A 22,270-nucleotide genomic window follows, 5' to 3' on the forward strand; every position below is an offset into this window, starting at 1 on the left:
GTAGTTGTAAATAAGTAACTTTCATAGTATAACAAAAAATATATCTAAATATAATAAGAATATAAAACTACTACTACACAGATGCCTACAGATGATGAGGAATAATTTCTGTTGGTAGCAGCAGTGAATTTAATAAACAATTACAAAAAATCACAAACATAATATTTCTGGAACTACACAAAATTACTTATTAAAAACAGGTAATCTCTTAACCAGCTGCGTGCTGAAACTATAATTGCGCTGCTACGGCATCCATTACGGCCAACTGCACCAACTGTGGGCAGTGGCTACGCCCTCTCGTGTTCCAATGTGTTTTTTGAAAGGAACTCAGGACCAGTCACTCTGCAACGTGACCGCCAGGCCCCGTGCCGCTAACCACGCCCCTCATAACCAATCATATCGAGCCGAGGCGGGCTTTGGGCGGAGAAACCGTCACCTGTTGTCCAATCACAACGGCTATTTCAATATTAGTTACCAGACCATGTACTTGCACGTGTGTCCCTGCGTGTAAACTACAGTTGGGGGAAGAATAAAAAAAATGTCTAGAGATTCAGTACAGACCACTAAGCGAAGGCTGTCGTTGCTACCTGGATTTATGCCGTCTCTTTCAAGAATTTTGAGTTCCCCACCGCGGGATATTGAAGCACTTGCGTTATTGTTATTTTGAAGCATATTTAAGGTAAGCTGGCGCCTTTGGCACTTTGTTTTACAAGAGTTTGGATCTTTGTAGCTAGCATATAAGCTGTTTTTGTGATTACTGAGCATCAGTGTACAAATTGGAGAGATGAATACATTTAACTGCCTCACATTATAGCTACAGTACATAACTTAATATCAACTACGGTCTGTTCATCTCACAGATCATACGCGAGCTTTTTTCTTTTAACCTCCTCTGTTAACTTGATGTGAACTGATGACTTCGCAGTGTAAATGTATTTAGAAGAAGATTCCAACACTTTGAACTAATGTAACACAGCAGTAATCTACATCTACTACATCCCACCCAGTTTCCAAGACCTATTTTTCGTGAACTGTGTGAAACTAGCCCCTTTGGTTTGTGCGTGGTGGACTTGCATACACGAATATTGCACCGTGTGCTAAGAGGGGAGGAAATTTGCCCCCATGTGTTTACGATATGCTTGCTAGCGATGGGGCATTTATTGTTTTTCAGATATATTGTGACCGATCATCAGTTTAATCAGTTCATTAACTACCCATATTTTCATGATTCCCAAAGTAACCCCCCTCCTTTTTTTATTACTTTAAGGGAGGGGTTTGTGACGTGCGGTGGTCGTCTGGCAGACATGTTAGTTATGTTAAGCATTGCGTTTGGACTCTGATTGAGGTACTAAAGCAACATAGCAAATGTTTACTCTGTGTTTTAGCCAGACTAGTGTAAACTGCACGTCCAGCTAAAAGGGATTCTTAGAGGCCTCTCTCCTAATGTACACATACTGTTCTTGGTGCTGGCAGATTTTTACTGAAAGCCAAACACAGTTTTTACAGCTCTGCTCTCATTTGATGTAGGACTATTTGACTTGTGCATTCACTGTAGACAATTGCATGCCACTGCTCCTGTGACTGAACAGTGGTGATCCACTCATGCCTGTGAATTGTATTTTGTCGCCCCCAGAGGCTGCATAACTTTATCATTGCATCATAATAATATAAGAAACCATCACACGGCGTTGGTGTTTTCACTCAACCAGTTTCAGTTGACACCTGTGCCAAAATCTTGTGACATTTGCGATGGTGTCCTGTTCCAGGCTTGTAATCCCCTCTGAGTGGCAGTTTTACAGTAAATCTTCCATAAACAGTGTGGCGCACCGCAGAGGCTTGAGGGTTAAACATGAGCCTGCACAAATGCAAGCCTGCAGCTTCTTTGCACTCTTACCCTCCTGAGTGACTGAGAATGCAAAGAAGCTGCACAGAATCTACTCTGAGCCGCTCCCTTATTCACAAGGGGTTGCCATAGTGGGTAGATTTTTATATGGAATGCCCTTTATGACACAACCTTAAAAGGATTGGTGTCTCTTTCCAGGATCAAACCAGGAATCTTTTGCTTTTTAGGAAAACGTGTCAACTACTTATTATTACAGAAGAAACTGTAGAGAAAGAAGACTCCAAAGTCAATGTCTTTCACCCAATAAGTGACCTATCAGAAAGTCTGAGAGCGGACCATGGATGGGCAGGAAACAATGACTCTCCTAGCTCATAAAGAAAAGTCAAACTTGATTTCTGGCAGCAGCGAGCTGTGCTAATGTTGCACAAGGTTGATAGAGGCAGAGACATGCAGTGGCAGCAGGGGTAATTTTCTTCGTGCTGCAATCATTTGATCACATATATGTGGGGTAATGACTCAACTCATGAGACAAGTAAACAATCTTTAGTTTCCCTCGCAGTGATACATCAAAGCACGAATGACTAATTTACCAGCGGTTTAGTCAGCAGAAACAGAGCACCACGTTCTTCCCGTTATGACTTCACAAAAAATAAAAATGTTTGAGATGAATCTTTAGTTCGATGTAAGTTATTTCTTTATTTGAACTATATACTTTTAAAATGGTCAGGTATGTTTGGAAAGACAAAGAGGGTTTGGATATGAGCAGATAGAGGGACCGTGTCTGTCTTAGTTTTGGATAAGAGAAGAAAAAACAAAAAACATCAAGGTTACCAGACTGACCGCAAACTGCTGGGAAATGTCTCAGGTTTTCTTTTTAAATGTCTCTGTTTCTGATTTGGTTTTGAGGTTTTACACTCAAAGCTGCCATTGCCTCACAGGGTTTTTTTCACTCTTGTATTACATGTTCATTGTTAAAAGTTTCCAGCTGAACTTGTTACAGAGGATGTTCACAACAGACACGTGGACAAGTCTGTGGATGTAGGGTTTTTTACCTGCTTCTTACAGGCTTTTATTTTACCCTCTTCAGGAGCTTATGTGCTGAGGTTTGTTGGCAGGCGGTCCAGAGTGTGTGCAGTCATGCATATATTCATGCAACCGGTGCTGTTATTAAATGATCAAGTTGCCACATGTTGATGTCTGAATGTAGTAATTTACACCACACACTTGATTTTTTTTAATGTTAGCCAGTGACACTAATGAAAAGCATTTTTGTTTTGGGGATTTAAGTGGACCTATTGTGCTTTTCCTTATTTTCTGTCACATATAGGTTGTTACAATGGAGGATGCTCATATTAAACATGGCCAGAATTTAATGATGATGATGGATGTGGATGTAATCACTGTGAACCAAAAGCTTGGGCTTCAGACCGTACTTAACACATGGATTGAGTCTGTTTCTATTTTTGTTTTTTTTACTCTTTGCTCTGTGTGATGTCAGACAGAGGGGATATCCTTTATATGGTCCTGTGTAGGAGTATGACAACCCCACCACCTGCTGTTAAAATCTTATGTTTTCCAGCAGGAAGAAAGTTCAGAGAATGAACTGAGGGACTGGATCAAGGCCAGGAATATGAGTGAGAATTATTTTGAGATGTGTATCATGCAAAAAAGACAATAATAGAGTCCAAGAATTAAAAAAAAATCAATAGCATTTGTACCTTAAGGATCACCTTTCTGCATAGAAACACTGGGAACCTGCAGTAACACCATCAGCAAGAAGGATTTAAGGCAGGCTGGATTTGTTTCTGGAAAACCTCAAGACTCTCTTTTTGGGTTGTTATAAAATTTATTTTCAAAAGCGTCTTAGCTCATAAATGGAAATATTTCCAGCTGAATCTAGGCCGCAGATCACTGCATGGAAGATTTACTGAAATCCATGAACAAGTGTTTGGCAATCAATTTTGTTAGATAAAGGGGCCCAGATTTGATGTTAAGGCTGCAAAACTTAGACTTATGACATTTTCTTTGTCTTCTTTTTATGTACATTTTTGTGAAAGTTTGCTTGGAAAGGGTAATGGAGTCATAAAAAAGTACATGTTGATTCTGTGCAGTACTGCTCTATTATTTTGCAGTATTTGATTCCAACTAGTCCCATTCCATGTTTTTACTGTCATGACCCCCATACACAGTTTGACTTATTTGTAGGTCTAAGCAGAGATATCTCAGATCATACTTTGTGCCATTGTGCCATGAATCAACCCACAGGCTACTTCCTGTGTACACCAGTGTGCATGCAAAGTGTGCATAATTGGTTAATGTGATAGCTTTGGCCATTATTGCCATCAGCTCTTCTGAAAACAGTGTTTTAAAATGAAAACCTGTTCATGCAGATGCAGTTTGAGAAAGTTCATGGCTGGCTGTTGTTGTGTTTTTTTATTTTATTTGGTTGGCACATATTATATTAGAGGCAAAGATACTAGTAGTACAGGTGTGGTCCGGCATAATAAGAACACGAGCCTTCTTTGTGGTTGGGTAGTACTAGCCAAAACAACGAGTGCTAATTGAGCTTCCTGCCATTTGTTGACAATAGACTGACAGTATCTTGGAGAATGATGAAGCTTGCAATGTAAGCAAGACCCAGTGAGAAAGTAGCCAGATGTTGTGCATGTAATGCCAAGATGAAAAAGAAAATAAGCAGAAGGAAAATCAAACTAGTTTACAGAATATTTATCAGGCTTTATTGCCATTTGTTCAGCTGTTGCTGAACCACTTTATTGCACATTTATAACCTTCCAACTAGGTTATTGCAACATAGGTTTGCACAGCTTAAATTTGAAAGTCCCCTGCAGGCTTTGCAGCTTGGAAATGCAGTCCGAATATACCTTTCGATTATAGGCTCAACCTGAAAGGTTTTTTATTATTTTATGTTGTTGCTGTTGTTTAAATCAGCTAATGGTGAAATAAGTTTATTAAATAAACATACTTCAAGAGGTACAGCAAATGTAAATAAACATAATGAAAGCCCATATTTCTGTATTATTAGTGTAATGAAGTTATTATATTATAATGCGATCGTGTGGCAGTGATGTGAAGGGGCGTGCCCGTCTCACAGATGTACACCATGTACGTTTATTACTGTCGCTCATAACCGCTGGTCTAGAATCGGCTCGCGCGTCTGCTCGCAGCGTTGCATATTTAATAGGCAAACCTATGTGGGCGGAGCTGAGACCAGTGTCTGGCAGGCCGTGTGGGAACCCGGACTCCCTACGCTGCAGCCCAGCCTCTGAGTAGCGCGCTCTGCGATTGGTCGAGCGAGCAGACCAATCAGCGGTCGGCGAGACCTGCGGAAAACACCGCCGTGTACACGTGCCGCATGTACACAGAAAAGCCAAGAGAAGCGGGGATGCTGAGCCAGCGCTGTCACACTGCACTGTGCTGAGATGTGGAGCAGTGGGCGCTCATGCCGGTGAGGGGAAATTGAACTAACACACTTGTTTAACGCGCTCGCTGGGTTTGCAGTGATGGAGCTGTTAGCTTGAGCCCAGAGGAGTAGTTCACACATGTCCGTGCACGGAGCGTCGCCACACCTTCCTGCAGCCTCCATCTGTGCTTTACAGCAGGGAAGTATTTCATGTTACTGCCAGCTTGCGTCAGGTGGCTGTTGTTTGGTAGATACGCTGGTCTGTGTCTTCTGATATTGTCCCAGTGCATAGCTTGGAGTGTCATATAGTTTGGTTAATATACAGCATCAGAGGTTCTCATGCACGTTAGAGCTGCTGGCTTAATTTGAGGAGTTTTATAGAGTCTTTAGGATATGAATTTTCTCTCCATAGTCTACTGTTGGAAAACAGTAATGCAGTTACAAGAACAAGTGCTGATTTTTTTTTTTCTTTGTTTAGTTAAAATGACAGAAAAATTGTAAACATTTTCTATGAAGCTGACAGTTTCAGATTGTTAGTTTGGTGCAGGCAGGCATCCAAATGAGCAAATATTCACATTTGAGGAGGAGCAAGCATTGAGCTGTGTGCATTTCTTTTCCCTTAAATCCGGTTTGTTGTAGATAATTATTGTTTCAGTTTGAACTTCAACCTGCACCATACCCTACCTGCAGTGCACTTCATGAATGCAACAAAGAAGCCTCCTCTGGTGTTCAGTTTCAGGCTCAACACATTGTTGTCAACTGTTTGCTTTTACAGCCCCAGGTGTTAAACATTTGCAGGTTTCATTAGAGATGTGATTAGATGTTTTAGGCAGCTCATCTTGTTCAGATGTCCAAAGTGTGAGATTGTTGTGCTGATGCTTCAAATAAGAATTTGGATAGCATCTGATGCATTTATTTCTTTATTCATTCTCCATATGAATAAATAAATCTTTGTCATAAAAGCTACAGACAGGTTTATGGTTTGACATGTCAGTGTGTCTTTAGTGTTAAGCCTTACAGTTACAGTGTTTGAATCAGATCACTTGCTTCATTACCATCACAGTGAACAGATTTATGGCCAACTGTTGGAGCAGAGCCCAGCCAGTGTCAAGTGGAGAAGTGCTGTTTTACTGGCAGGAAAGCTGCAACGCTCCTTTCATTGGCTGATCTATATTTGTCACCATAGTGAGCGTGTGGTGTATTTATCCCGTGCAGACATGAGTTCTTTGCATTTTTGTTTACAGTTTATCATTAGCAGTTATTTTCTGCCCGAGCACTTTGCCTGAAGGATTGTGAACACAGCCATGCTGTCTGTTAGGTGACATCTCAGAAGTATTTTTGTTGGTCCAAACATCAAAGGTGATCAATGTGCAGTGATTTAAGACAGAGAAAAGCAACTGAGAAATTCAAATTAGGGTGTGTCTGACATTTTCTCCTACTTTCTCTTCAGCATGTGTCCTGTTCAGAGCAGTCCCAGTAGGATTAATGCTGTACTTTAAGGTCTGGTTATGTAACGCTGTGTGAATGAAGATAAATGCAAACTGTTGAATACCAACACTTCTGCATTTCCAGATCCTGGACATTCTTGTGTCTTTTTATCTGTCATGCCACTTGACAGGTACTAGGTCAGGACATGCTAGTTCACCTAAATTGGACAGGAAATTACGCAGAAACAAGTGCTGCTGTGATTATTATCACACTTTTCGAGCTTTACCTGTCATTCAAAGCGATTGTTCATCTGATATAATGTGGTGACTGCCGGCCTTCACAGTAGGTGTGCACCAGTATATCAGCCGAACATTGTTACTGGCCTGTCAGCAAATGCAGCTTTTGATTCATAAAAATCTGGGACGACGTAGTTTCTGCTTTGCGCTGTGGTTAACTAATATGTTTACATATAAAAATAAAGCAGATTTAAAAAAAAGAAAAGGAAAAAAAAAGAAGTATATCTGCATATCATTTGCATTTGACAGAAATCTAAATTAAATGAATCTCATCCCACCTCCTATGACCCGGCTCTGGATGTCTTAGAGACTCGGGTCTCACAGGGGTAGGCGAGTGATTTTTGCCTCTGTGTCACGCAGACAGAGACAGAATGATTCATTTAACCTTTCTGCTAAATGTGTACAACACAGGGCAGTCGTGAGCAGCGCAAATCAGATACAGAAAATAAGAAGAAACCGAAGACATGTTTTTTTCCAAGTAACGTGTTAGTCCTGTAGTCAGCACGCCTTGTTACATATTCTTTCCCACAGCACGACAGACATATCTTGCATAATCAGAGCTTGGTCCTACAGCGTGTATTTCCTGTGAATAATTCGAAAAAGGTGGGCGGCATACTGGCTCAGTGGTTTTTTGCAGCGTTAGCTAGTGGTCATGGGTTCAAAAGCGATCTAACATTGCGGTGTGGAGTTTGCATGTTATTCTCGTGTCTGCGTGGGTTTTTGCTTTCCTCCCACAGTCCAAAGCCATGCATGCGCCCCAATCCTGACTCTCTATCAGCCTGTGTTTTTACTCGGCATCTGATTGGCTGCGGAAACAGAGCTGAGGTTTAAAGCTGAGCTTTAAAGAGTCCACCGAGTGGACTGGGATGGTGCAGGCAGGTACTGTAATAGCCTGAGAACAGTTCTTCACCACCACCTTTGCGTGCGTCTCTGCCATCACCTGTGGAAGCATGCATGGATGCCAGCCTGCCTCACACCCACTCACTCCCTGCTTGCATATTTCTTCATCATAATTGGTCCCTTCCCTCCGCCCAGTCTGGCCATAGCACATACAGATTGTCATGTGCAAGTGTGCATCATCCATCTGACCAAACATAATGCTGATTAGCATTTCATGCCCAGAAAGGAGGGAGCTTAGGCGCAGCGCATGAATTTGTTAATCTCCTCTCCCCAACCACTGTTTGTTGCGTTTTAAGTTATTTATGAGTTACCCTCGTCACAGGCCCTGACTTGTTATCGCCTCCTGTCCCCTCAGCTGTAAAGGGCCGTTGCGTCAGCACAGGTATATCTGAGCATATTTAAAGCCGTCCTGAACAAATGCAGCATCACTGCACACCTGTCGGAGGCAGGTAAAGAGGGTTGTGGGGCAGCCAGGTGTATAAAGTTGAGAGGATTGGCGACTGAATATGAGGCTGTGTCGTCTTTTAGTTGCGTCTGCCGGTCTTAAAGGATTAAGGGGTATCACCTTTGCTCAAGGAATAAATAGCACTAGACTCTCACTTGCGTAGGTGGGCCGTATATATATACTTGGAGTTACCTTTCCCAATTATTCTTAGCGCTCTCTGATGTGAGCTTTGTTCTCTCCTCCCAGCCAGTGTTTGTTTTGACTGTCCCAGGGGTAAAAAGAGACTGAGCTTTGACGAGCGACCAGTGTCCTATGTCACACTTTGGCACCAGCACAAGTTCACCTGATCTATATTCAGATCTATGCGTACGCACTTGCAGCATACAAATAGAAACAGGAGATTACTGTTATTCCGTGGGCAGGATGAGGAGATTGTTTTTGTTTCCCAGATAATCTGAGTAAAAGGAGAACAGCTGGGCCCTAAACAAGAGCACACTCTTCTATCCTGACACGCAGCCCGCATCGCTCGGCAGGGAGAATATTTCACGCCGTATTTGATTCGTCTTCTGAGGTTGACATGATGATAAACTGATGATAAGCTTTTTAAAGCCGCAGTCCTGGAGAGATGCTTGAGAGAGACCATGACAACCAAGTGTTTTATAATCCTAATATTGCTGTCCTTTCTCCCCCTCTCCCTCTCTCTGTCCATCTCGCTCTTTTTCTTTCATTTCAGGTGGCCTTTAGCGCCTAGAGCACCACATCTCTAAAGAAGGGAGAAAACCAGACACTGAGTGAAAGGAATGTTTTTTGCTCTCACCGAGAGCTGTTTTTCTCACTCTCCCTCACAATCTCTCATCCCATCTGTTGGAGCATTTATGCCAAGGCTGTTTCATAACCACAAATTCATGTCTTGTCTGCAGCGCTTTGAGTGACACTTTTTTCCCCCGAGATAATTACTGTTCTGTTTGTTTAGAAAGGCAGCTTTGTAGCAGCCTGCACCTTTTTTTTTTTCTTCCTGAAAATTCTCAAAGAGGGGTCTACAGCGCGCGCACCCCCCCCCCCCCCCCCACACACACACACACCCAAAAAACCAAACCAAACAATGATATGCTCTCTGTTTGATTTGTTAAACTAACAGCCAACAACTATGATTCACATGTCCATACGTAGTAGTCCCACTTAAAGCAAAGTTCAATTTTTTTTGTTTCGCCTTGGCTGACTCCCTCAATCAAGCTGTACCAGCCTCATCCTACTCTAGTATGAGTTATGACAACTCTAAATCAATGCCTAGCAGCAGCAGTCGGGGGCGATTGGCAGGGGCCAACGGGAAAGACCCCGAAGCGGATTCACAGGGGTTAAATGTGCACGAAATCTGCAGCAGTGGTCAGCTTGGTGCCAGTGTCACCCACAAGGACCAGGAGAGCGGAGGGGGAGGAGGTTCATCCCCCAGCGACGGATCTCAGTCTGGAGGTTCGTCCAGAGATCAGAGGTGTCCGACTTCAGACGATATGGATGGAATCTCAAGCGGAAACGACTCCGGGGAGAGGGAGAGCGAGGGCGGGATGGAGAGGGAGAGCAGGTCTCGCGGACATCAGTCCGCACGCAGCTCCCACAGCTCTTCAAATGGCAAGGACTCTGGCATGATACTGGAGACTACAGAGAGCAACAAGAGGTAAGAGAAGTCACCCACAGCTCATTTTTTGTGTGTGTGTGTGTGTTCAGGGTGAAATCAGTATGATCTTAGTCAGATTACAATGAATGAAATGAGTGGCTGCACCAAGGCCAGGCCTAAAGAGTCTAAGAGTAAAAGCTGGAAATGAGTAGAGAAAGATTAAGATGGTAGATAGCTGGATGCTTTTATTATAAGACAGATGTCAGCATTAGTAATGCTGACGATTACTACTCTGGTTTAACTGAGCGTGTACGGTGGCTGGCGAGGACCAACGTTGTGTGGCATGCAGAAAGGATGTTTCAGCTTTTATTGCACCTGTTTTCAATGTAAGTGCTTTAAAATCAGAAATGTAATTGTATTATTCATGTTTGCCATAAAAGTGCCACAACATTAAAACTGCCTGCCTAATATTGCTCAGGTGCCCCTTTCGAATAATGGCATGGACACAGGACCCCCGAGGGTGTCCTGTGGCGTCGGCTTGTGGCAGAGTGTGGGTTGCAGAGTCGAGCCTCGGAGGATCGAGCTTGTTCCGGGGCATCCCACTGTTGCCTTATTGGACTGCTGTCTGGGGAGTTTGGAGGCTGGGTGCACACTTTGGGCTCTTTGTTACGGTAGTCGAACTGGCTGTGAGCAATTTTTGCGGTGTTGCAGGGCGCATTGTCCTGCCGGGAGAGACGGCTGCCATTGGGAGTTTCGTTGCCATGGGGGGGTGCGCCCTGGAATAGGTGAAGTTGTCGAGAAACCTCTTCTCTGCTTATACCCATTTTCATCTGAAAAGCTTCTTCTAGCTGTCAGAGTGGACACCAGTAGCCGAAACTACCTATTTAATAGTTTCTTTGGATTTTTTTTAAATTTATTGACACTTATGTCTGCCTGGTCGGCAGCAGCAGTGTTCACGCACTCACCTCTCACTTTCTGAATAATCATTGTCTGAAACTGTCCTCCTTACCCAGCTCCAACTCCCAGAGCCTGTCACCTCCCAGCGGGTCCCTGGTCTACAGCCTGCCATCGTCCAGCTCGGAGCACGACCCCCTCTCCACCTCCGGTTGCAGCAGCAACCAGTCAGCCAGGGTCCAGACGCAGAAGGAGCTCATGAAGGCCATCAAAGAGCTCAAGCTCCGACTGCCAGCTGAGCGCAAGGCCAAGGGCCACTTCAGCACTCTGAATGCACTCAAATATGCTCTGCAGTGTGTCAAACAAGTCCGAGGTGAGGGTCTTTTTTTTTTTTTCTTTTCTAAGAAGGTGGCTGTTCTTATGTGGGAGGCAAAACACAGATGATGAATTTTAGGCCCATCTTAACTGAGAAATGTTCAATGTTTCCAGCTAACAAGGAGTACTATCACCAGTGGAGTGTGGAGGAGTGTCACGGCTGCAGTCTGGACTTGTCCACCTTCACGATTGAGGAGCTGGATAATATCACCTCAGAGTACACCCTCAAAAACACTGTGAGTTTAAATTCGTATCCACTTCTTCCTGCATCTTAAAACTACTCTTAAAGGCTTTTAAAGGAGTGGGGCTAGTACACTATTACTGTTGTTAATGAGCCATGGGCATTATTGTTTTATGACTTTCGGTACCTCAGAGTTTAACACGTAACTCAGAGGAAAGGAGGGTTGCCTCCTGGTTACTGTCAGAGCATTTGATAAATCTACGCTATCCAGAAACTGAAGAAGCATCTGAATGTCCTTCAAGGCACACTACTGATTTTAAACTGAGATTTAGAGGTTCAGTCGACCCTCAATGAAACTACTACACAGGCGGTTTGGGGTACTGGGGCAGATGTTTAGATTTGTGCTGATGTTTGAGGACAACCAGTACATACAGGCATGAAATTTCACAGGATTAGTAGCCCAGAGCTAAATGAATTTGAAGATGGGTGTGGCCTTCAGCTTTGTGCTTGTGTTCAAAAATATCCATTTTCACAGTTTTTTTCCTGAAACAGGAATTGAAATGCGCCCCAATGAAAGATCCCAGATTGTTGGAGAAGATGGCTCATTAAATTCCTTCTGTTTTCTCCAGGACACATTCTCCATGGCAGTATCATTCTTGTCAGGGAAGGTTGTGTACATATCGCCCCAGGGCTCATCCGTGCTGCGTTGTAAGCCTGAGTGTCTCCAAGGAACCATATTCTCTGACCTTTTGGCTCCGCAAGATGTCAGCACCTTCTACAGCAGCACGGCACCCTGCCGCCTGCCCCAATGGGCCTCCTGCATCGGCTCTGGTGAGCACACGCTGACTGAAAGCGCGAGCAAGTTTAGCTATGTTTCCTTATGTTTCCTGTGCTGACTGACTCCGGTCTCCTCCAGCATCTCCTCCAGTTGACTGCACCCAGGAGAAGTCCATGTTCTGTCGGCTCAGTGCTGACCGGCCGCAGGGCAGCGAGATGCGCTACTACCCATTTCGCCTCACGCCCTACCAGCTCACCATCAGAGACTCGGATGCTGCTGAGCCACAGCCCTGCTGCCTGCTGATCGCAGAGAGGGTCCACTCTGGATATGAAGGTATTTGATACGATCCCCTGTTGTCTGTAATAAACAAGTGTTTGTGTATATATGAGTTAAAATTACACCATCATCAATTTGACACTGAGAGTCACACAAGCTAAAGAGATGTAACATAGCATTTTAATTATATCGACACTTTTTACACTGTTCTTTCCTTACTGTTTGGACTGATTATGTGAGGTGATGTATGAATATGATTCTTGTAACCAGGCAGGCCCCACCTGTTTGAGTAGAGTAGCAGAACGCAGGGCAGCTTTTGGTATCAGAGTCGCTTCAGGTCTGACATGTGACAGGTTACTAGTTTGGTTTCTGAGCGCGTGTTTGTTTTGGTGAGACAGGATGAGTGGGCGGTGCGTTGGTGTTAACTCTGTGGCAGGATGTTTCAGTGGAAAACAAAGCAAGCGAGCCTGGGGTTATCAGAAAAGAGCGAGAGTCTAGTTTGTGTAGTTGCACTCTAACAGGTGCAAAGTCTGCTTCCACTATAGCTCTGGAGGAAATATAATGAAAGAGACTGGAATACCATATTCCTTTGAATATGGATAATGTAGACCGTTGATACTGCATGACTGTCAGAACAGTGTCAGACACAAAGTCTGTTTCACCCTCCAAACATGCTCCTCATCTGTTCTGTTTGTGTCCTCTGTGCCCATCAGCTCCTCGCATCCCACCCGACAAGAGGATCTTCACCACCAGTCACACTCCCAGCTGCCTCTTCCAGGAAGTTGATGAAAGGTCAGTTATCTTTGCTCTGACCCCATCCTTACTGCTGTGTCGCCTTCTGGTAATCGGTGTTTTAAGCTTAAGGCGTGCGATCGACTCATCGTTTCACTGTGGATTTGGAGACGGTTGTTAAAAATAAACAGCTATAACATGTTTTGCGATTTCACTTCTCTGAATGTTAAGGTGTGTGTAAAATGATAACTCTCAGTGTGGAAATGTGATGTGTTTGCAGGGCAGTGCCACTGTTGGGTTACCTCCCTCAGGACTTGGTCGGGACACCGATCCTGCTCTGCATCCACCCTGAGGACAGGCCCATTATGGTGGCTATACATGAGAAGAGTAAGCCTATTTAAGCCTTTCTTCAAAATGTAATCACGACCAAATTCACACAGGGCTAATGTAAAAAACACACTTTAGCTCGAATAACAGGCTTGTTAGCAGAAGACTAATTAATTGGGAACCTGTGCAGTAGGAGAGAAACGTGGACGTTAATCTGCTGATGTAACGACAGCTGCTGTTAAAATGTATAAAACCTAAGCAACCAGGTTCTCTGTGCACTGTGTGTGTCAGAGCTGCAGGTGGTGTGCACATAGACACACAAAGGCAGCTACAGGGGACAGGGTGACGCCTACATTAATCCAGCAGAGGCAATAATGATCATTTATTATGTGATCTTTCTCTCTTCTTTTACTTCTGGAAAAAATAAGGGTCCTCATTTTGACGTTCTAGTTTTGTGGCTGTTGCCGCCTGTATCTGGGGATGTTTTTGGTAGGAGCTTATGTCACACAGAAGCGTAAGGGCTGTGTAAACCATTCATGGCTTTCATATGTTTTATTTTGTTCTTTCACAACTCAGGAAACTCACATGTGTGCTTTGTCATCTCTCTTCAGTCTTTCAGTTTGCTGGGCAGCCGGTCGACTACTCGCCCCTGCGGATGTGCGCCCGCAGCGGGGAGTATGTCACCATGGACACCAGCTGGTCTTCCTTTGTTAACCCCTGGAGTAGAAAGGTGGCGTTCATCGTGGGGCGGCACAAAGTCAGAACGTAAGCGTTTTCTGTCTCACTTCACCAAAAGTTTTATGTAATTGTTCAAACTTTGTGCGTCGGTCATCTGTCCTTAAAGCTCATTAGATGCACGTTTAATACTGCCTTTAGTGACTAAACAAGGATCTTCTTAAAAAGTGGCACTTTTAGAAGACCTAAAAAAAACCACAGATAAAGAGTTTGTTTCTATTATAAACAAACTCTCCTTGTCTCCAGGAGCCCGCTGAATGAAGACGTGTTCACCGCGCCGCAGGACTGTGAGAATCGGGTCACCACGCCCGACATCGTCCACCTGAGCGAGCAGATCCACAGACTCCTGGTGCAGCCGGTGCACAGCAGCAGCTCTCAGGGCTACAGCTCTCTTGGGTCCAGCGGCTCACGGGGCTCCCACCGCTCCAACCAACAGCACCTCAGTGCCTCGGCCGCCTCGTCCAGCGACAGCAACAGTCCCGTTGTAGATGAGGCCACAGGTGCATTCCACAAACCTGTGAGTCTGAGAAAGAAGTGCTTTTGTGTTGTTGTTTTTTTTTAGTTATATAACCACAGTACAACCAGCTTTGCAATCAGTTGAGTTTAATCCTCTGATTGCAAAGAGGCACATCATAGACACACGAGAAGAGCCAGAGTATAAAATTCATTCATTCTAGCTCGTTACCTGATCCAGTCTGTCTGGCAGGTTTTTTTGGATAAAGGTTGCCTTGTGATTGAAAGTGGCTGCCGAGAGGTTGGTCACTGCAGCTGCTGAAACTTCAGTTGTCACCAGGCAACCACCAGTGTTTTGTTTCCTAGCTGCAAGGGGGTTGCTGTCCTTTTACTGTAGTGTGGCTAAATGATAAAATATCTGGATTCAGACATTAGATGACTAAAGGGGCTGCATAGAGGGTTAGACTAATAAGGATTCTTTTTAACTATGAATCATGTAAGGCTACTCAAACAAAAAAAGAAATCCATCTGAAAATGCGCACAACATGTCCCGCTTTGTGAAATGCTTTCTCACAAGATTGTTTATCCCCTTGTTTTTGATACAGCCGCATTTTCCTGGGTACTGTTGCATCACATTTAGACTGTAGTGTTACGCACGAACAATATGACAGGTTGGCAGAAGATTCAGTGCAGTGTCATTCTCTCGTTGGTTAGCTGTGATGTTTCTGGTCTTCGTTTTTCTCTAGATGACGTTTCAGCAGATTTGCAAAGACGTCCATATGGTGAAAACAAACGGGCAGCAGGTTTTCATCGAGTCTCGTAACCGCCCACTTCCGAGGAAAAACACCAGCACGGGTAAGAGGCTGGAGTTGTATTTGAACTCAGAATGTCACGGGAGAGTAAATAGTTTGGTTTTTTTAATAGTTTTAGTATTCCAGGAAAGAAAAAGGCATAAAAGAAAGTTTTTTAATAATAACAATAATGTCCAAAAGCCTTCACAGAGGACGATTTTAATTTCTTGATCCTGTTTGTATCTGATCCAGACACGGCGGCCGTCAGAGCGATCAACAGCGATCCAGTCAGAAGTTTGATAGCAGACATGACAAACCCATCCAAAAGTTTGGTCCCTGCACCGCTTGTACCCAAGGAACCATCTACGAGCTACTCCTACCAGCAGATCAACTGTCTGGACAGCGTCATTAGGTTTGTACACAAACCTGAAGTCGTTTCTGTGTCGACATTTGCCCTTTGACCTCCCACTTACCCAGCGATTTCTCACACAGGTACTTGGACAGCTGTAACATTCCCAATACAGTCAAAAGGAAGTGTGGTTCCTACTCCTGCACTGCCTCCTCAGCATCTGATGACGACAAACAGGAGCCCAACGGCAACAGCAAAGGTATTTCACTATGATCTGGAATTGATTAAGTTGTTAGGTAGGTAATGATGCAGCTAACTAGGTAGAAGACAACAAACCTGGTTAATGTTGTGTCTGTGCGACTAAATTTCTGACCGTATTGTCTCTCCAGGTGGTTCAGTTAACCTCGTAGGTGAACCACCTCCTCTGCCTCCTCTGACCATGGCCACAAAGGCAGAAAGTGTAGCCTCAGTTACGTCTCAGTGTAGCTTCAGCAGCACCATCGTCCATGTTGGAGACAAGAAGCCTCCCGAGTCAGGTGGGCCTCGTTAACACTCACGCTCTCCTTCCTGGAAGTTGCAGGACGAGTTCCTTGCACACCCTGAATGGAGTTCTTTTTTTTGTTTTTCATGTTTAACAGTGGCGTTCAAGTTGTGCTTTTTATGTGTTTGTTTTGCAATTAAACTCTCTTTTGTTGCAGGCATACTACCTGGAACATTTCTGGTTTGATGTGATGTGTTTCATTCTTCTCCTGTGCACACTGTTTTACATATTGTAATTGGTTTTTTTTTCAGTGAATGTTAAACTTTAATGACACAACAGCTCTAGCAAACACGAGGCTTCAGCTAACAAACTCGTGTTTATCTGCAGCTGTAGATTGTATAAGATATATACGTGTATGTATGTATACCTGAATCTTTTGGTCCTACCTGCCTAATGACAGCACTGAATTGTGTCAGTTAATTGCAAAAAGAGTGATCTTTATTTCTTCTTTATATCGTTACACCCCGCCTTCTTGTCCTCTTCTCCTCTTCTTCTCTTCTCACAGACATCGTCATGGAGGAAGCTCCTACAACTCCCACACCGGCTGCACAGACTCCTCTCGACACCACCCCGACTCCTCCCGCAAGCAGCTTAGAGCTTCCCGCTAACATCGCGCCTCCTCCACCTCCTCCTCCTCCTCCGCCACCTCCTCCTCTCCCTCAAGCCAGCCAGCCTGATAGGGACAGCCGGAGAAGCGGAAGTGTAGGAGCCGGAGCAGCGGGAGGTGGAGGTAGCAGGCTGGGTCTTACCAAGGAGGTGCTGTCCGCCCACACTCAGCAGGAGGAGCAGGCCTTCCTCGACCGCTTCAAGGACCTCAGCAAGCTGCGCGTTGTCGATCAGACGGTGTCTTCAACTGTGCGCTGCCACGCCGCAGCTGTCAACCCCCTGTCACGAGGTAGGAGCACACTGTCACAGTCTTAGAAATGGTTTTGTATTGAATAGCTGTTTTGCAAAGTGAAGAAGTATATTTGAACTTCATCTTTGGGAACCTGTATCACCTTCGATACACTAACGTCTGTGAAACTGTTGGTGTGAAAGCTTCAGAATATTTTATGTGAAGCACCAAACTGATTGTAGGGCGTCTTCTATCTTTTGCAGGGGTGCGTTGTTCCCGTGACTACCCAGCTGCAGGAGGTAGCAGTGGTCACAGACGCGGCCGTGGCGGTAAGAGACTCAAGCACCAGGAGTCTTCTGACCAGCACAGCTCTCTGGGCCTGAGCGGGGGTCGTCAGGACCTCAGAAGCAGCACTGCTCCCATGCCCCTCAACATGCCTCTCGGCCCTCCAACAACCTCATCCTCCTGGCCTTCTGTAGGTTCCCAGGCTAGCATGCCACCCGCTGCTTTTCCCCCTGGTATGCTTCCAATCTACCCCATCTACCCACCTCTTACTCAGCCCTTACCCGTCCCAGATCCATCACGTTTCCCCCCCACCCAGATGGTTCCTCCCATGATGGCCTTCGTTCTGCCCAACTACATGTTCCCGCAGATGGGAGTGCCCATGTGTCAGCCAGGCTCCACCCCTGGACCATTTTACAATCCCAACTTCGGTTACCAAGGGGTCCCCACAGCCGCTGTCCCCACAGCCGCTGTCCCCACAGCCGCTGTCCCCATTACAGTTTCCAACCCCATGCCCACACCAGGCACATGTGCCCTGTCTCGCAGCAGCACGCCACAGTCTTACACTCAGACGCCAGCTGATCGCGAAGGCGCGGAGTCACCCCTCTTCCAATCCCGATGCTCCTCCCCTCTCAACTTGCTTCAGCTGGAAGAGTCGCCGAGCAACCGGTTAGAGGTCGCCACGGCACTAGCAGCATCTCAGCAGGCATCGCCTTCGGTGCAGGGTGGGGCAGCCAGGGGGCAAAGTTCCACCAATCAGAGGAGCTCAGATGACACCTCCAAGGAAAATGAGAATGTAAGTGTTCAGGATAGGATGTCTGACCTAAAAATGTAGCAATTGCTCACAAAAGACTTAAAAAAAAATTTACATTAATGTTTTCCCCATTAGGGTGAAGCTAATGAGTCCAACAACGATGCCATGTCCACCTCCAGCGACCTGCTGGACTTGCTGCTCCAAGAAGACTCGCGCTCAGGCACCGGATCAGCTGCCTCTGGTTCAGGGTCTTCGGGAACAAGATCCTCGGGTTCGGGCTCCGGTTCCAACGGCTGCAGCTCCTCTGGCACCAGCGGCACCAGTCAGTAGATTTAAATCATTAGTGCCATTTAAAAAAATAAAAAAAACATCTTGTTCTCGGCTGTTGATGGAATTCTTTTTAGTTTAATGGTTTCTATCAGGGACGCAGAGTTCTGGGGCACTCTGACATTTAATTTAGTTGATCGTGATATGACTGTTAATTAGTAAAGTGAGATGATACCAGATGAAATAAATCAGATGAACTCTAAAAGTTGCAGTAAAAAAAAAAAATGTTTTGATTGAGATTGTCTCTAATTAACACTGTGATGGTCTTTAATTCTCAAGTACAGACTGAAAACTCTTCTAAACTTTTTGTGTTTTTCCCATCTAGTCAGCAGCCAGGGCAGCCACACCAGCAAGTACTTCGGCAGCATCGACTCATCGGAGAATGACCATTCCCGCAAACAGCCAGCAGGGGGCAGCAGCAGCGCGGGAGGAGACGGTGGAGAGGAGCAGTTCATCAAGTGTGTGCTGCAGGACCCCATCTGGCTGCTGATGGCCAACACAGACGACAAGGTCATGATGACCTATCAGCTGCCTGTCAGGTACAGCACTGGGCAAAATAACATACACGACTTTGATTCACTCATTCAGCTCTCAGATGACAAACTGGTTTAGAAAAAGTGAGGATTGTTTTGTTTCTCAAGACATGAAGTATAAGTGGGACCGATCTAGTCATACTGTAGAGAAATACAAGCAGCTGTTAGTCCAGAAAGGCAGCAGCTTAATACTTGTCCACTTTATTTGTCTTCGTCAACAGGGACTTGGAGACGGTTCTGCGAGAGGATCGTGAGTCCTTGAGGAACATGCAGAAACACCAGCCACGCTTCACAGAGGAGCAGAAGAGGGAGCTGAGCCAGGTCCATCCCTGGATCCGCACCGGGCGCCTGCCGCGAGCCATCAACATCTCCGTGAGTACAACAGATCCACCCTGTACCATGTCAACGTGCGATGTACGATCTGTTTTGTGGCAGAAAATACAGGAAGTCGCTTCTTTCTGTGTTTTCAGGGCTGTACCGGCTGCAAGTCTCCCCCCGCTGTGCCCCCCGCCGCCCCATTCGACGTGGAGATCCACGACATGGAGCTGTGCAGCGTGCTCAAGGCCGAGGAGGAGAGCGCCGGCGAGGTGATGAAAAGCCTCACAGAGGCGGCTCACCCTGAGGACGAAGAAGAGGAGGAAGGAGTTGAAGATAAAGGAACAGAAAAACAGGACAGCAGCCAAGACATGGCGGCAGAGGAGGAGGGAGCGAGGTCAGACACTGTGGAAGGAAAAAGTGAGACTTAGCCACTGGAGTCTGACGGGACTCACCTCGCAGGTGGCCCAAAATGAAAAGCACTAGCGCCAATCATGAGCTTCATCATGAGACAATATGCGCCGTCCAGGACTTCCTGTGCTCAAAGCATCATTACAGAGGCTGTAATCCAATGAGCTTGCGCTGGGATGCTGAGGTGCGTACTGATGCAGACGACTGCCGTTTATTGTCGGACAGCAGGTCAGGCGGGACACGTTGATTCTTTGAGTCTGATTTCGATGTCAGCGGTCCAGGCACCCACTGGAACTGATAATTAAATGCCTTGGACACCACCGGACACGCACACTCAGTTTTAGAGAGTGAATTTGTCCTGTTTTCTTTCTTTTTGTCTATTTTTTTTATTTTATTTTAATTGTCCTTGTAGTTCATGTTATATTTATTTAAGTTGTAAAATAATCAAAGGAGACTAAGGTTAAAAAGTGCACCTTTACATAAAGATGGATGTGCTTCACTTGTGTTTTCATCTCTCCTGCCCAGAGTTCAGCCTGTGACAAAAGAAGGGACTCTGACTTTTCTGAATGTTTCTGGGATCCTGTTCTGGTCTCAATCCTCACTTTTTCTTCTTCTTCTTTTCTTCTTTTGTATGAATTGTGACCCCAAATAATTAAACTACTTTCACCTGATAGAGGAAAATGTACAGTGAGAACCAAGTAATTTTGTAAGCATTGTGTATATTTTTATAATTTGATGCACTGCAGATGGAGAACACCCAAAAGAGGGTGTGTACTGTAAAAAAAAAAAACAACAAAAAATGTGTTTAAAAAGCTATTTGTTATACGATAGATCGCACTTTTTGGAAATGGAGACAGTGTTTGTGACTCGGCAGTCGAGTTGCTTTACTTGTGGACGAGCGTGGAAATCAGCGGGAGTCTGACCCACACCTTTTAAAAGGCTTCTCATCTGCCAGGCATTAGTTTGAGCACGACAACAGTGAACAAACACTACAGACAGCGTTTCCCAAATTATCAACCCCCCTACGGACCCTGCAGCGCTTCTGTGTTGCTCGTGGTGGTGAGAAGATTTGGAAAAAGGTGGATGTAACTCTTAAAAAGTCCTCCGAAGAGTTCGAAGAGTGTTTTACTATCTTCTCTATTCCACTCTGTCCCTTTTCCCTGTCTCTTCTCTGTGGCACTGTTCTGGTCATGTGATATCCTTTGCTTCATGGCGTCAGTGGTGTCTGCAACAGTTTAATATTTTTGAAGTTCTTTGTATAAAAAAAAAGACAATAAAATGACTTTAAATGGGTTTAAATGCGAAGTCAGATTTTTCTTCTTTTCCACCTCATGATTACATCTCTTTGCAGTCTATTTTTGTTGTCAGTTGGCGTGGATACACAGAAGCGTCCAGAGCGAGCTGGAAGCAGAGAGCGGATCGGGGCAGCTGCTTTCTTACCCGACCGCAGTCTCCTGCTGTTCTGCTGTGGTTTCTACCCAAAGTGGTCACCGCAGCTTAAAAAAGACAAAAGGCACGTCCTCGTTCAGACAGGCTCAAAGTGGTGAAGCTGACTTCAGTGCATATTATGATTATAACAATGGCAGCAATGATTGTAATGTGCGTGGGTCTGCTGGCAGACCGGCTGGTATTAATAACACAGCTGAAGATGCTCCATCTTTTATTATGCAACAATAAAAATGAGTCTTACTGTTGTAATAAAACATTTTACTGTAGAGTTCAGCATAACTCACGTTTTTAATAATTGCTTTTACGAGCCCTGTATGATTTTTATTCTGGTTCCTGCAGTTTTTTAAGCTTTCCTGTGCTTACACTGGATCGTTTTGTGAGGCGAGGTTAATTCTGTGGAAAGAATTTAATCTTTTTAATGAACCGTCACCTAAATTGTGCTTGTGTGCCCATGATCTTTAAAAACAGCAGTCAGGATCCACGCTGGCAGCTGTGAGATCGCAGCAGTACAGAAGTAAATGCTAAATTTGCATGCTAATGTGTGAGCCAAAAGAGGGACTACCATTATATTGAGATTTAAACACCGCAATACAAGTGCTGTTACAAGAAATTTTATTATATGTGGGAAATAGAAACCAATTAATGATAACAAGAAGAAAAATCCACCAGTCCTGATAAGATTAAGCTAGCAAACAAGAGGACAGACAGAAGCTGCACCACAGTTTGGGCCATGATTAGAATTACCACTCCCCCTGACCAAGTGATCACACTCAAACATCAATACACTCAACTGCATTAAAGTTACCCCAAGGGTGCACACCGGCTGCCATCAGAAAATCCTGTGAAAGACACACCAAGAGAAAGCTACATCCTCCAAGCTCCTTCTTCTTATTCCTCTTTCGGCCGATCACCAACTATCTGCATATCCTCCCTCCTTCGCTACATCCATAAATCCTCTGTGGTCTTTTCCTCCTGCGTGGCACCTCC

The 22,270-nt window shown here is 44.9% G+C and overlaps 1 protein-coding gene across 2 annotated transcripts; it reads left to right on the forward strand.

Moving 5' to 3' along the window:
• Positions 1–490: 490 nt before the first annotated feature.
• On the forward strand, positions 491–21,133 carry per1b (period circadian clock 1b). 2 transcript variants are annotated; one of them, XM_085266845.1, is made up of 20 exons: positions 491–679; positions 9,067–10,005; positions 10,959–11,212; positions 11,329–11,450; positions 12,025–12,226; positions 12,312–12,506; positions 13,163–13,241; positions 13,462–13,568; positions 14,120–14,273; positions 14,490–14,760; positions 15,443–15,551; positions 15,740–15,899; positions 15,980–16,095; positions 16,226–16,372; positions 16,883–17,272; positions 17,476–18,290; positions 18,384–18,570; positions 18,901–19,114; positions 19,330–19,480; positions 19,579–21,133. In XM_085266845.1, exons 2-20 carry the CDS (start codon positions 9,593–9,595, stop codon positions 19,852–19,854), a joined length of 4,362 nt encoding a protein of 1,453 aa, XP_085122971.1. In that variant the 5' UTR covers positions 491–679; positions 9,067–9,592; the 3' UTR covers positions 19,855–21,133. The 2 variants fall into 2 exon arrangements, with proteins under 2 accessions (XP_085122971.1, XP_085122973.1); XM_085266847.1 differs by lacking the exon at positions 491–679 and adding an exon at positions 5,167–5,309.
• The last annotated feature ends 1,137 nt before the right edge of the window (positions 21,134–22,270 follow it).

Source organism: Mchenga conophoros, linkage group LG3, assembly GCF_057382185.1.
Source record: "Mchenga conophoros isolate Kocher_MC1m ecotype Shallow Benthic linkage group LG3, M_conophoros_male_GT1.1, whole genome shotgun sequence".
NCBI classification, from domain to species: domain Eukaryota; kingdom Metazoa; phylum Chordata; class Actinopteri; order Cichliformes; family Cichlidae; genus Mchenga; species Mchenga conophoros.

Coding starts and splice junctions, on each gene's coding strand:
- per1b (XM_085266845.1), top strand. CDS start 9,593: ATGAGTTATGACAACTCTAAATCAATGCCTAGCAGCAGCAGTCGGGGG. Junction 15,552..15,739: donor GAGGAAAAACACCAGCACGG/GTAAGAGGCTGG, acceptor TATCTGATCCAG/ACACGGCGGCCGTCAGAGCG. Junction 19,115..19,329: donor ACCTATCAGCTGCCTGTCAG/GTACAGCACTGG, acceptor CTTCGTCAACAG/GGACTTGGAGACGGTTCTGC.